The following is a 15243-nucleotide window of genomic DNA, read 5'->3' as shown; positions in this document are numbered from 1 at the left end:
TTTTATGCCATCTCTCTGACCTCCTCATTGCCTCCTCTGTTGTATTCCTCAGAAAAGAGCTACACTGCATGCATAACCTTAAACTTTCTTTCTCCTTTGTTTTTCTTCTTGTGTTTAAAAAGTGCTATCTTAGAGGTTCAGCGCCATAAATCCACAAATCCACAAAGGTCTATCTGCTGCTATGGCACCGCCATATTATCCATATGGCCCTCCCAGAGTCAAAGCACTGGTGAGAAGCTTGCCGTGTCCTCTTTTCATCTACTATTAGGTCCAACAGGAAATTACCATATTTGTAATCCACATCTGTCTCAGTTACCCTGAGTTAAAAATGAGGAGAGAGAAAAAACACCCAGAATCATGGATTGGCTTTTACATATTCAGTCATAATAAGTTATAATATATTAAAATCTGCCTTTCCCCCACCTACCAACTACCCCTGCCCACTGCATATTACCCACCCACCACCCCAAACTGAACACCCCACAATAAATGCACATTGTTGTAGTAAACTGCCTTTAAAACCATCTTTGAAGTTTTAGGGAGAAGAATTTCTTTTAAAACTCATGTGAGTTGCTTCTGCTTGGTTTTGATTAGAAAAAGGAAAGAAAAAACAACATCAGCAATATGGTGTCATTAGCTAAGAAGCCAAAATCCATTAGCTTAGGTTAACTAAAGCCTCTATAGGAACTGGATAATGAACTGGGTAGCAGCACAGTTTCACATTCTGATCCTAAAAGGCATTTGTCCAGTAACGATCTTCATGAGAGGGTGAGCTCACTTTAGTCACCGTTTGCGGGTGGCTCCGGCTTTCCAGGATCAGCAGTGAGAGACTGATGGAGGTCCGTGAGGTAGCATTCCGCCTTAAAACCCCCCCGCTGATCCATAAGCAGATCACCCCTTAAATTGTCCCTTGGCAAAAAAGAGGGTTAAAGAAGCCTCCTGCATCTGAATATGAATCAGCGTATGCAGGCGATGTGCACCTCTGACCCTTTGCAAAGTTGTGACTGGGCTTCAGAGACAGACCATAATAAGTGCATGATGCATGGGCAACAATGCCGAGGTAACCTGGTCTGTAAGCGCCAGACTCAAAATGTAGTGCAAAAGAAAGCAAAACAAATCAAACGAAAAGATAGAGGAAAAGAATTCGATTACAGAAGTCAGTAGTGTCCACGAAACTCACAAACATGCATCCCTGAATGACTTTTGTGTCTTCTCGTTCATAAAAAGGATGGGTTATTCTTGCTTTTCGTCCGCACGGAAATTAGCAGAATATTTGAAGGAGGAAAGAAAAGGATTTTCAGTTAAAGCGTCATGGCTACCTGGCAATAAGAGAGTGGGTTTGATTCCGAACCCTAACTGAGGAATATCAATGGTACAATTAAACCTTACAGTTGCAATTTTGAGCTAGTACTTGATGAGCAAGAGGGGAGTGATAAAGGGACCAATTTGTCACTTCTTCTAAGGAGTTAATTTTCAACCTTCCCCTTATTTTTCCCCATCATTATCATATTAATCCAAAGCAGACTGCATTTATAAGCAGCAATGCTTCAGTGTATCAAGTTCATAAAAGACGGGAGAGAATTTTTGGGGGTTGGGGATTATCAGCATGCGTAAATAATTGTCATTTACCTAATGTCTTTAGCTGCATTTGTTAAGCCCCTGAATAGAAAAGCTGAACAAATGCTTCTATAGCATCGCTCAAATGACACTAGTTAAGAACCATCCGATTAGTTGTGTCTCTCCAGTTTAAGAATCCTCCTCATATAATCCCTGCATTTGTGCTCACCCAGATACTGCAAAGTAAATTGGCACAAATAAAGCCCCATCCATTTTCAAATTACTTAAGTCAGTTGAGGTTTACATGTGTAAGTCGTTTAGTCGATCGGTTTGAAATCATCATCGATTTCTTCTTTTACATTGTCCTTGAGCTCGGCAGCTGCTAGCGATGCACCGTCGCCTCGTGGGGTTGCAGTGGGCGTGTTCTCTGACTCGTTGGGAAACTCCTGGCTTCCTGCTTCCATCTTCATCATCAGCTTGAGCTTCTTCTTTGGGGGGTTCTTCAGGGTCCCCATGCGCTCCTTGACCTTGTACTCCAGGGTGCTGTGTGGGATCCCATACATGTTCTGTGCCTTGGACACGCTCATCTTCCCGCTCATCACTACAGCTATGGCCTCCTCCAGAATCTCACTGTTGTACTGGCGATATCGGCCTCTCTTCTTCCTTGGCTGCTTGGAGCTTGGGTCCCCTTCCACATCTGAGATGGAGTACGCCGGCCCAGAACTTGAGTGGTCCAAGTCTGAGTTCCAATATTCAGCAGCCCCATCCAAGAGGCTCCCAAGGCTTCCTCCTCGGCGGTTCTGCTTTGGCAGAATGGCTCTTAGCTTCCGGCTCAGAGTGTTGTCCCCATGGCCACCACCCCCGACCCCCATTGCACCGTAGCCATAAAGCTCAGAGGAATGGGAATCCCAGGAAAGATCCATGCCCCGAACCTGGGGGATTTTCAGGTCAACAGGCGGAGAGTGGCCTTGGTCTCTCTTTCCTTCAATGTGATGATGTTGGGCCTTGGAAACCTGATTGTGGTGGTGATGATGAAGGGAACTCTTAAAGGTGAAGGCTCCGTGGTGGTTGTGGTGTTGATGCTCCAGGAATGTAGGCAGGTCTTTGAGGTCGCTCAAAGCTCCACTGGCCTGCTTCAGCTTCATTAGGCTTTCAAGGTGAGCCTTACTTCCCCAAAATGAAGAAGAACCCTTTTGGCCAAGCAAGGAATGGGACTGGCTATGACTGAGCAAGCCAGCTGACTCTAGATTAGACAGTGAAAGAGCAGGAGGTTGACTCAGAAGGCGATGCTTCTGGCTGAGAAGCTCTTCCTTAATACGCAGCGAGCGGGCCAGTGGGGGCTTGAAGGAGTTAGAGTTGACGTAGTTCTCCCTCATTGCGTCCTGCAAACTTTTCTGCAGCAGCCCATCCTCCTCTTCCGCCTCTGGCAGGGTATGATCTGCTTTGATTGAAAGTCTGGATGGAGAAGAAGACGAAGAAAAGAACTTCAGGAACACAGTTCTTCATATAAGATCAAAGTTATTTTTAAGACAGGGGTAGATTTGAAACAACTGAGGTAATTACAAAAAGAGAAAAGAGCAACAGACCGTATCTTGCACTTATATGAACTGATGCTTTAATACATACAGTATTGAGTGATTAATTAAAGCTAAAACTGACAACCTAATAAAACAAATCTTTCACATCTTTTATGCAACACGTTTTCTTTTTAAGCAGAACATTTGCTGTTTCCCACATTATTACTGAGCATCAATTAGCTATTTGCAGTTACTGCAGCTGCATTTAATATAATGTAGCACAAGGATGCATGGCATTATAGTTTTTTCTTTGGTCTAAATAAATCTCAATTGCTGCTTTTTTATGTAACCCACTGCATGAAGGTGGTTTAATTTTGCCGTTACCAACAGAACTGAATTGTATTTATATTTCTACAGCAATAACCAGTTGCCTTCCATAGTCTCTCCTTGCATGAGACACGGTAGTCAGATGTTAACTAACAGATGCCAGGGTTGGTAAATAGTTGCTGTGATGGAAATCCTTGTTCTAATCATTATTATTTAAGTATTACTGCCAGCTGCAGTGAAGGTGGAGTAAGTCTGGACCACAGGGCAAGAGGTTCTCTAGAGGGGAAGTTGAATGATATCAAAGACTGTCACAATAGAAACAGGCTAAGCCTTCTGATAAACACGGGGCAGGAAGGGCTGACTGGCCTGAACATGACCTCCAAAATTGTTTCAAATATATGAAGAAATAATTAAAAATAATAAACATGCCAAAATGAGCTGCCCAATGTTAGGTTGGTTGTTAACGTACCTGGACGATGTGCCCAAATAAAGGATACGGCTGTGACTGCACTTTTTGAGTAGGAGAACACCAACAGATGCCAAAGAATATTACAGGTATCAGCCACAATCATTGGTTGTCATCAAACTTCAAAGTCCATATGAGTGCGTTATCAATTAGAAGCACTATTCACAAATAGAAGATTTGTCCAGATACATTTCAGGATAACAGCAATCCACTGGTAGTGAGGCTCATAGGCCTGGTGCCTCAGGACTTTTGAGACATTTCAATCCTTAGAAGGAAGACCTATCCTCATAGGCTTAAGGTGCTGTTTCTAACTGTGTTTTAATCGTGTTGTGCAAATACTTCACCAAGGTTTACCTGCTGGGCTATAGCCTTGTTTGTCAGCAGGAAATCTGTTGCTATGTTAGGGTAAGAAAAAAAGCATCTGAGTGTCTGTCAGTTTTCACCTAATATTTTTCTGTTATGGTAACCTTGATCGCAATATCATTCATATTAGCAACAAACACAGGTGATCAGACAGGAACCAAGACTATCACAGAGTATTTGGGGTAAAATGAGGAAGCCGTAAACTAAACTAAAACCTGCACACCACTACATCATGCCCAAATTTAACATAACATCTCAGTGCAGCAGTTGCAGTCGCATATGCTCTCTGAATCGAACCTGTTTCAATCCATATTTGACCTACAGTACAGATCAAAGGTTTTCATGAAAATGACCACCGCAATTAGCATAAATTGTTTATTCCCTCCTGACGCACACATGTACACACATGATTCTTAACACAACCTCAAGGAAAATTATGTTCATCAATAGTTAACAGAATGCAATGCAAAGAAAGTTCACTAAGACACTGACAAAGGCTTCTTTTCTGCAGGACAAAGTCATGTTGATATTGCTATTGTAACACTGTTGGGTTGATGAAACAAATCTATATAAACTTACCATTAAACTAATGATAGTTCATTAGAGTAAAATCAATAAGTGAAGAATAAAAGTGGAGAAATGTGGAGAAACTGAATATGGACACAATCTCTTCAAGACCTGCAGTCCTGTGCTCAGCTTTACAAAGAAAGTGTATTTTCTGTAAAATCAAGAATCTAACTGACTTTAATTCAACTGAATTCAGTTTTATTTATATAGCGTCAAATCCCAACTGCAGTCACCTCAAGGCGCTTTATATACGGAGGAAAATTATAACAATCAAACATCCCCCTTTGAACAATCAAATGGCGACAGTGGGAAGGAAAAACTCCCTTTTAATAGGAAGAAAGCTTGAACAGAACCAGGATCTGGAAGTGGCAAACATCTGCCATGACCAAGGGACAAAAAACACAGTTTAAAAGAGAGTCAGAGATTAATAATAACTAATTAATACATTTATCATCAGAACAATGTAATAATTCATCCAGTTCAAGATCCATCGCAATTCTCGCCCACAAATTAACAAATGTGACCTTTTTCCCATTAGGCTTTCATTGTGGTGAAGTTCGGTTAAATTCTGACCAACACTCCAGGAGGTGGAGTGATTTTTGTGAACTGTAGACAGAGAGATTATGCCTCGCCACAACATACCCTTATGGATCCTTTGGCTGGATGAACGAATAGCATAGTACCGAATATAAACACAAACTCTTTTTATTGTCTACATGATTTAAAATCTTTAACATCTGAGAAAGATTTACTAGATTCTCGATGAAAGAAACACACTTTCTTGATCATCTACATGTTGTAGCTGTGCACTGTCACCTGGGGGCAGTGTCAAAACATGTGGAACAACTATGGACTACTCTTGCGAAGTAGCCTACAGATCAGTGTTTGTGGGCTGCTGTTAATCTTTTAGCTTAGCCCCTGCCACGGAGAACACAGCAGTCATAACAGACAAAGAGATTTTTGAAGTGGACTGAAACTGAGTGTTAAAAACTGTGCAAAATATTTGCTTTGCTTCTTCTGTGGGCTTCTTTAAATTTCTGATTATTTTTTCACACTTTTTCTCCTTCCTGTTTAAACCTACTTTTCAACCAGTCAGCATTCTTCCTACACAGAGCATCATCACTGTCAGCCTACATGCCGTTGCTTTTTTGAAGTACCGCATGCAAGCACGTCTGTGTTGGTTGCATACCCAAAAATCCTGCATAGCCAAAAAACCTACGCAAAACTGACACATACGTGGTTCCATGAATTACACTTAATGGTGGGGGGAGCAGCAAGACCCCAACAGAGACACAGACCAGGAATCAATGACAACAGTTATGTCACAGAAGGGAGGAGGGCTTGGGGTGGATGTGGGTTGAAAAGTGGCTTGCAGATGTGCAGCAACTGTGGGCAGCTGATGAGTGGAAGGGTGTCAGCTAAGTGCCAGCCAAGGAAAAGTGAATCTGCCAGGCTTAAGGTTGAGCCTCACTCTGTGGCCTAGCTGAACTAACAGTATGGGAGCATCACACAGCTCTTTCTCAGTCACTTTTTATTTATTTAAAAAAGGCACTATTTAGTGATGACAGCCATATGGAGTATGCATAACAAGATAGAGTGGTGCAGTCATAACAAAATCTGATGACCTATAATTTACCTGTTAACAGCTCCCCACTTTCAACCCAAAGTGAATACAGGTTCATAAACTGACAGATCTACTCTGCAGCTCCTTTTCACGAAAGTAATCTATTGTGAATGCATGCAGTATATACTGATGGTGCAAATATTGACTGTACAAAACAGAGGAGAGATTATGCTTTTTATTTAGATGTGTTTCATATAGTGGTGAAGGTCTATATTAAATATTGCTATAGGTTGAATAATGAGGCCAGTACAGTTTATTTACAAATAATCTCTATGATCCAAGAGCTCAGTTTGTCTCTCTAAATTTCAGACAGTTTGGGGTCTTTGGGCTCTGTGTGATGTCAATTCCCTAATATTCTGATCTCAGCCAGACAGCTTTGGCTGAGACCGCAGCGTTCCCAAGCATTTGATCTTCCAACCTTCTGTTTGCAGTAGCAGCCAATCAGAAGAAAGCTGGCATCATGGAGAGGAGCTAAAATTTCTTATCTCACATAAAGTGAAATGAGAGCTCATTATATCTGCCACAGAGAGGGTGCTGCACCACAAACTTCCCTGTGATTACTTTGGTTGACAGCCGTTTGCTGCGATTGCTCATAGTTTGTATGGAAGAGACTGACCAGTCTGGAAACACTCGCCACTTACCCTCGGAGCTGCAGTGAAACTTGAAAAATCACGATGGAAACCAGAAACATTTGCTTTAAAAGTAACGTTTTTCTTTATCACTGCAACCCACATATTTCAAAAGATGCTGTTTCACTGCTGGTTGAATAGCTTGTGGGTATTTGCACTAATTTCTACGCTGGAGATCATCAACCGGTCACAGAATCCGCACTTTTCCTTAGCACCTGGAGGTTGTCAGATGTTTGGCAACCAGTCTCTAGGCATGTGTGACTGGAGCCTAAAGCCACTTTAGCAGAGATCAAGAAAAAATATGGAGCTGTAATTGAGTTTAATAGGGTTATTTAAGTTAAATCAAATATTCATTAATTAATAAGTATTTGGTAATCAATATGGTTGACAGCCATAAAGAGACTGCCAAGTTTTGTCTGTGAAGTGTAGTGCAAAATTACAACACTGCTTTATTTCTTTCACCAGTGCTGTTTCAGGCAAATAACTGAGCTGCTTTGGTTAAATAGACTAGTTTGCTTTCTTACCCTTTGAGTCCAGATTTGGGGGTGAAGTTGAGCAAAGCTTTGGGGCTGCCTGCACTGTGGTTCTTCTTTGTGGAGAGGTCTAGGACGCCATCTGAGAATAAACAAAGAGGAGAGAAAAAAAGATTAAACACAACTGACCTCCAGCTCTATTCAATACACTGCTTTTCTTTGGAAAGAGATGTAACCCTTACTGTAAATGTCTGTATATGTCTACAATTACATCCTCGAAGAAACTATTTCAGAGGGAGACAACAGTGTTTTTTTATATTATTTTCTCTATTTCCGATTATTAATTTGTCTGTAATGCAAAACACAAAGTAAAAACAAAGAAAGGAATCCACCTGTGACTGAAATTGAATCTATTAGGATTCCCACATACACAACCACCGAGCATTTGAAAATGTAAAAAGCAGGACAAATTTGTTACCTGCATATGAAATCGTGATATTTTCAGACCTTGCACGATCCATTTTCTTTTAGTATACTATGCATTTATATTTTCTCCTCTTCAGTCCAGTTTGATTTTCATCAGACATGTTTAATGCCCTCCTATAGAAGGTTTTGGATTGCAATCAAGATTTGATTAACCTGAGCAGGAAGGCAGTTGCCATGACGACCATACCATATTCCAGAGTGAATATGAGAAATCACTAAGTATATATGCTATGTGCGTGTGTGTATATATATATACATATATATATGTATATATGAAACAGCCAACATTATTTGGAAGGTTGGATGTGTCTTATAAATGAGCCTCTTCACACTGCATATCACGGTTTTGCATTTTATACATTCATAAAATATTCCATCACTGTTTGATCGATCGGCATGAATGTTAAAAGCTTTGGCATCTGCTTGTGTCTGTATATAAAACCACCCGTTTTTCCCCCATTTTTTTCGTTAAATACCAAAAAAAGAAAAAAAGAAAAAAAAAGATGTTCTGTGTGCATCAGAACAGGTGGAATCTGTGTGACACTCGCAGTGAAGTCCTGGAAATACTGTGGCTACATGCTGAGTGTGAAATCTCAGTTTATTTGTCAATATGTTTAGTTGACACACACGTGGAGAAAAAACTGATCATCCTATGTAGTGACATAAAGTAAGCAGAAAAAAGTGTAAGCTGGCACATTCTGTTATTTTTTTATTTTATTTTCAAGAAAATCTGTTCATCTTCAAAGCAGAAAATGGTAAAAAAAAATATGTAATTCTGATCCTTTTAATGACAAAGACAGACTGATTACATGATCTATCTATCTATCTATCTATCTATCTATCTATCTATAAACATATCCATCCATCCAGGGGAGCCTTGTCAGGGTCGAGGGGGATCTGGAGTCTATCCCAGCTACCACAGGGCGAGAAGCAGAGTACACCCTGGACAGGTCTCCAGTCTGTCGCAGGGCTAGCACATACAGACAGACAAACATTCACACTCACATTCACACCTATGGCCAATTTACAGCTACCAATTAACCTAACCCCACTAACTGCATGTTTCTGGACTGTGTGGGGAAGCTGGAAAAGAAATGCCTCGGCCACCCAATCACCGTGCCACCGTGCTACCCATATATAAAAAGAGTCCAGACTGACTGTGACAATTACAGTATGCACACATGCACACATACTGTAATTCTTGCATATGCATATTTTATACAGCATTGGCATGACAAGTTTTTAACAAGGAAGCAAACTCTGTACGTGTACACATTTTGGCTCCTAAATTAATCTTTAAGAAAATGCACTGAAGTAAGAAAACGCCCAGGGATAACAACCATGATAAATTACACATAACAAGTAACACTAATGAGGTCCTTCTCCAAGCTAATGAACATTTTAATTATCATCGACCTCTACATTAGCATGCCTTGTTTTTACAGGATGCATTGATGGTGGTATTACGAGCTCCCCCGTGTTCCTGTATTAAACTGTCATAAGACAAAAAAAGTTACCTCATCAACATGAATATTTATGCAGCAGTTCTAATCAGATTACGAACTGTTACTCGTATGTTATGATATTAACACCCAGCGAGCGTCAAATGCCGGGCAGATTTTTTTGTTTGAGTGACTCTCAGAAGGTTGTCTAAATTAGTCGGGAATCAAAACAAAAAATCCTGCTGAGAATCTGTACTTTGTTTCAATGTCAGATGGACAGAGTAGGGCTGGGGCTGACAAATAGGAAGACATTAAAACGACTAAGGTTACAAACCCTTCAGATTTCTCTTCTATGTTTCACCCTTAAATGCATTTAATAGCCATTGCATTTATTTAAATTGTTACATTAACACTCTGGTCAAAAACATAAGCTTCTAGTAAATTCAGTACAATAATGAATTTCTGACAAACCTTTAAGCAAATGTTAAATTACACTTAGGGTTGTTAAAAAGAAAAGAAGTTCTGATATTTATTGATAAGTAAAATTAGTGTTGAATTAAATACCCATTCACAGAAGTACTGATACCAACAGTGCTGTCTTCACTTCCTTCAGCTGACACCCAACCCCACACAGCACTGCTGGTGACAGACAGGCACAAAAGGCCCTGCCCTCACTAATAGCTGACAAGCAGCACAACTTGCGGAAGCATCCTAAAGACTGAGACAGCGATCTTTATGAGACGTTTCCTGGGGGCAGTAAAGCTCCCATTTCAACAACACAGCTATCATAATTGTTAACCTGGGAGGTGTGCATTGTCCTGTTAGCAGTTTAACTATTAGCACCTGATCACCACATTAGGTGATACGATTAAGGTAGTGGGTTGCACCCAATGATAAAACCATGATGTTAACATTGGAGCTGTCCTACCAGTCTGAAACAATGATGGGCAGTCTTGATTTAACAGGATAACACAATTCTTTGAGTCTACATAGTATTATGCCAGATTGTCAGATTGAAACTGAGAAAAGTCTGCCAGCAAGTAGACAGAGACAGCGCAGCATAATGTACCGACTCTATTTGATTAGCAATGACATACGTTGCCAAGTCACCACAAGCACAGGAAATAAGCATCAACAATGGAAGGGAGCGACCAACGTTTTCCTAGGTGTCTACACCGAGTTTGAAATTCTAGTATTATGGCAATCCTAATTACACATGTGCATGCTCACGATAAACATGGACAGAGTTTCAAATGATGCTGTCAGTGTATTTAAAAGTAATCAAAGTGAGCCAAAAGACTGCGCTTAAGTTAAGATTGCTCTAAGACATTTTTTTCTTTATTACTAGTAGTAGTATGGGCTCTTCAATAATGATACCTTGATAAGTATTAGAGACAATTTTCTATTTTAATATTATGATATTTTGCTGATGACATTTGGTGCGTAATCAGCAGATTGGGTAAAAACGTGTTCTGTGGACATGTAATGCTCTAATAGCGGCACAATTAGCTAGCACAGATATTAATGGATAAAAAAAGTGATGCACCTTTAAATGAAAACATGATTTTCTCTGTAGAATTTATGCCTGCCGTGTGCTTCAGCTGACAATCAGCCATCACACAGATGTAACATAACACTGATTAGTGAAGCAAATAAAATGTGTCTCTTTTTCTTCTCCGGAAATTACATTTGCTGTGTAACTGAAACGATTCCTGAGCCCACATTGAGTCAGAATCACTTTAAAAGGCGTTTCTTGTTTGTGCGTGTGGGAGAGAGATAGCTCGTGACCATGAGGTGGATCTAAATGCCTACGTCTCTCTGTTGTAAAAATTAAGTAAGCTTACTGTAAGCAGATTCTAAAAAAGCTGGTATTAAAGTGGATCATCGGTCACACTGTGAGGGTTGAGGCAGTGAGCTGTTGGTTCACCCCAGCAGCCTGCTCGCTGATCAAACTGCAGACACCCTGCTGGGTCAGTTTGATTAAACAGAGATTGAGCCCTGAGCTACAATTCCAGACTTGGTAAAGCACTGCACGTGCAGGCTTGATTCGAAGCATGTCTTTTCAGAGATCGCGGTCAGGAAAACCGTGTGCACACTTTTAAAGTTGAAGATGAACAATTATTCGCAGCAAGTGACGACAACTAAAAATGAATTGATGCGAATCTGATGTGCAAGTCTGCTTCAAATGTTTGCTGTCAGTGTGAGAAATGAGAACATTAATCATGGACCTGAGCCAGGCAATCAACCCAGTGTGTGGTTAATACTTTGGGAAAGACTAGAACAAACACAAAGTGTCATACTTATTAGTTAAAATTTGAAATGTGTTTTTACATTTATTTTTTTCACATTTCCGCTCTATTTTCATTTTTTATATATATCTACATTTTAATTATTTTAATAATGGCAGCCAACTCTAAATTTGAATTACCAGTGCACTAATAAAGAATTATACATTAATTACAATTTTTGTTTAAACACTCTTGTCTGATTCTTTTTGTCGTCTGTGCACACTGGTATTAAATATGGAGCAGGAAGTATTTTTGCACAGCAGACCTGCCTGTTTAAAACAAACACTGAGCCAAATTTGTGGCTTTCATATTTTTGGTTGGTAAAAGGCGCAAAAAAAAAAAAAAAGCCCACATGTTGGTCAGAAACGTGTGTGTGTGTGTGTGTGTGTGTGTGTGTGTGTGTGTGTGTGTTGCTCTCACCCTGCTGGCTGGGCTCTGGATCAGCCTGGTTCTTCTTAACGGTGAGGTCCAACGGGCCGTCCTGGTCGGCCATGAGAAGCTTACTGAGGACGGGATTCTGTGCAGAGGCAGCAGCCGTACCTCCTCCTCCTCCCCCCCCACCATTACTGGCTCCCGTACTGTTGCTGCTCTGGGTGCAGGCGAGTGCTGAGGCAGCAGCAGCGGAGGTGGGGCTGAAGCATTGTCCCGGGGTCGGGGATGGAGAGGAGGAGGCAGATGATGGAGGAGAGTTTGGCGCAGCCAGTGGCCCGGGCGGAGAGCTGGGGGCCGGGGCCAGAGACACCGCTTTTGGCAGGCTTTGGTCCTTCATGGTGCCGTTGGGCAGGGGCGGGTCGTCCTGAGTAGTTTTTGAGGTATATTCAGCAGCGAACTGGCGGATCATTCGCTGCATGATCTCACGAGCCACTAGAGGAATGTGAGGGTCTGAGAAACTTGGGAGGTCTGGAGAGGAACAAAACAGGAGAGCAAACATGTTAGCGTCCCGTCCTCCAGGAGTCTGCTCAGCCGATGCTGCTCTCAGCAGCTTATTTATACCATTTCATCCGAAAATGTAATCCTGATGCTTTGCTCAAATAATCACTTGGAATAAGGGCTTAAACCTGCCTATCGATGTTGGAAACACCATGATATCAGTTTGTGCAACAGATTACTGCTTGCCATTATTCAGCTGGGGCTTCCATAACAATTCCCTTCCCCAGGATTCCTTCTTGTTTTCAGTCTTACGCTCCACACTATGTCATCTCTAAACACTGTATTTCAGAGCAGTTTGTCCAGGATTTGATCTTGCAGCAGTGTGTTCACTTGAATATATTTGCGCAGGCAAACAGCCCACATGGTGCAGACACCACAGCCTCTCTATTCACAATACCAACAAGTATTTGATCTGTCACTTTGACAACAACATAAAATCAGCAGTTTTTATTTTTTGTGTAGTTTTTCATCAAACCCATATTTTGAATGATTTGGATTTTCAGCATCGTTTAACATTTGCTCTTTTTCTCCATTTTAGATCAAAACTGAATATTTTTGCGTTTTCTGATTTTAGATAAAATTAGCAATCTGAAGATATTGGTTGGAGCTCCTACAATCTTTATACATAATAATAATCTTCAAACATAATGTGTGAAAATACAAAATGCAGTGTTTAAATTATTAGTTCATTTATTAAAATGAAAAAAAAATTGACCCCATCCCAATCAGCATGACAAGTTTTTACTTTACTTACTACAAAGTATTCTGCAAATGTTCCAGGTTTGGCAAATAGGAGGAATGATTTAATATTCTGAAAATCTGAAGCAACATTTATCCCCCAGACAACAACTCCTATCATCTACAACTTTACAACTGTGTTTGACAAAAATTAGTCAAATTGTACTTAAGGGTAGTCGAAATTATTACATGCTTGGGTTTCACCTCCTGTTACTGGTTTCTGTAAGATTAAGCAACACTAAAGCAAACTAAATCATCTGCTTGAGTTTCTTTTTGTTTCATAAATAAGGGCATTTTGGCTTCCACATTTTTTAAAAAATACAAAAATACTTGAGACACGAGTAAAAAATAAATAAATAAAAAAATCCAGGTAATGAAAGAAACTAGAAACAGAAGTCATATTTCTACCATATTAGTTTCTCATCATTGGCTCCATGTTAAATTTAGAACTGAATGTCCTGAGAGATCAGTCCCGTCACATCTTAAAGAACAAATAGTACCACATTATCCCAACACAGCACTTCTCCCTCCTCTCCTGGCAGCCTGGATACTTTTGGGATTAGGCTTCAAACTTTCCTTTTTGATAATGCTCATTGGCCCTTAGTTGTGCTGGGGACTTCCCATGGTGCACTGGGCATTCCTTGTCCACTTTTATGTCAGTACTGCTTATTATTAAATTTCAAATCAAAATCAAATCAAATCACTTTTTATTGTCACATCACATGTGCAGGCACACTGGCACAGCACATGCGAGTGAAATTCTTGTGTGCGAGCCCCACAAGCAACAGAGATGTGCAAACACAACAACACAAACGAGCAAAATACAAGAATGGCCAACCTGAAACTAATAAATATATGTACAATATATAATAGTGTATGCATTTCTGGATGTGTATACTAAATATTTTCCTACGTGTGTGTGTGTGTGTGTATACACATTTTTACAAATTAAATAGTAAAAAAATAAAATAAAATAATAATAATAATAAAATATATAAAATATACAGAGTTGAATATGTGCAAAACAAGTGGCATTTATATACAGTGTGGAGTGCATAATGTTGAAGTTCCAGTAGTGAAGCTGAGGTGTCTATGACGTGTTCAGCAGTCTGATGGCCTGATGGAAAAAGCTGTCTCTCAGTCTGCTGGTACAGGACCGGATGCTGCAGAACCTCCTTCCTGATGGAAGTAGTCTGAACAGTTTATGGCTGGGGTGACTGGAGTCCTTGATGATCCTCCCCGCTTTCCTCAGGCACCGCTTCCTGTAGATGTCTTGGAGGGAGGGAAGCTCACCTCCAATTATCCGTTCAGAGCACCGCACTACTCGCTGGAGAGCTTTGCAGTTGTAGGCGGTGCTGTTGCCATACCAGGTGGTGATGCATCCAGTGAGGATGCTCTCAATGGCACAGCGATAGAAGGTCCTGAGGATGCGGGGGCTCATGCCGAATCTTTTCAGTCTCCTGAGAAAGAAGAGGCGCTGCTGCGCCTTCTTCACTGTTTTGTTTGTGTGTACTGACCACGTAAGATCCTCAGCCAGGTGTACGCCAAGGAACCGGAAGCTGCTCACTCTCTCCACAGCAGCGCCGTTGATGGTGATGGGGGTGTGTACTTCTCTGCACGTCCGGAAGTCCACTATCAACTCCTTTGTCTTTGCGACGTTGAGGGTGAGATGGTTGTCTTGACACCAGTGGGTCAGGGCGCTGACCTCCTCCCTGTAAGCCGTCTCATCACCGTTGGTGATAAGACCCACCACTGTAGTGTCGTCCGCAAACTTCACAATGATGTTGGAGCTGTTAGTGGCTGTGCAGTCGTAGGTGTAGAGTGAGTACAGGAGAG

General features: G+C 41.0%; 1 protein-coding gene across 1 annotated transcript in view; it reads right to left on the bottom strand.

Moving 5' to 3' along the window:
- Positions 1-484: 484 nt before the first annotated feature.
- Positions 485-15243, bottom strand: part of lcor (ligand dependent nuclear receptor corepressor) — a 78961-nt gene continuing 64202 nt past the window's right edge. Inside the window, exons 5-7 of the mRNA XM_085278564.1 lie at positions 12160-12639; positions 7575-7665; positions 485-3012 (exon numbers count right to left, since the gene is read on the bottom strand). Coding sequence (XP_085134690.1) covers positions 1875-3012; positions 7575-7665; positions 12160-12639 — 1709 coding nt within the window. The 3' untranslated portion in view covers positions 485-1874. The remainder of the gene's footprint in view (positions 3013-7574; positions 7666-12159; positions 12640-15243) is intronic.

Source organism: Mchenga conophoros, linkage group LG6 (assembly GCF_057382185.1).
Source record: "Mchenga conophoros isolate Kocher_MC1m ecotype Shallow Benthic linkage group LG6, M_conophoros_male_GT1.1, whole genome shotgun sequence".
NCBI lineage: Eukaryota > Metazoa > Chordata > Actinopteri > Cichliformes > Cichlidae > Mchenga > Mchenga conophoros.
Note: the sequence above shows the minus strand (reverse complement) of the source record. Positions and strands in the feature narration are given on the sequence as shown.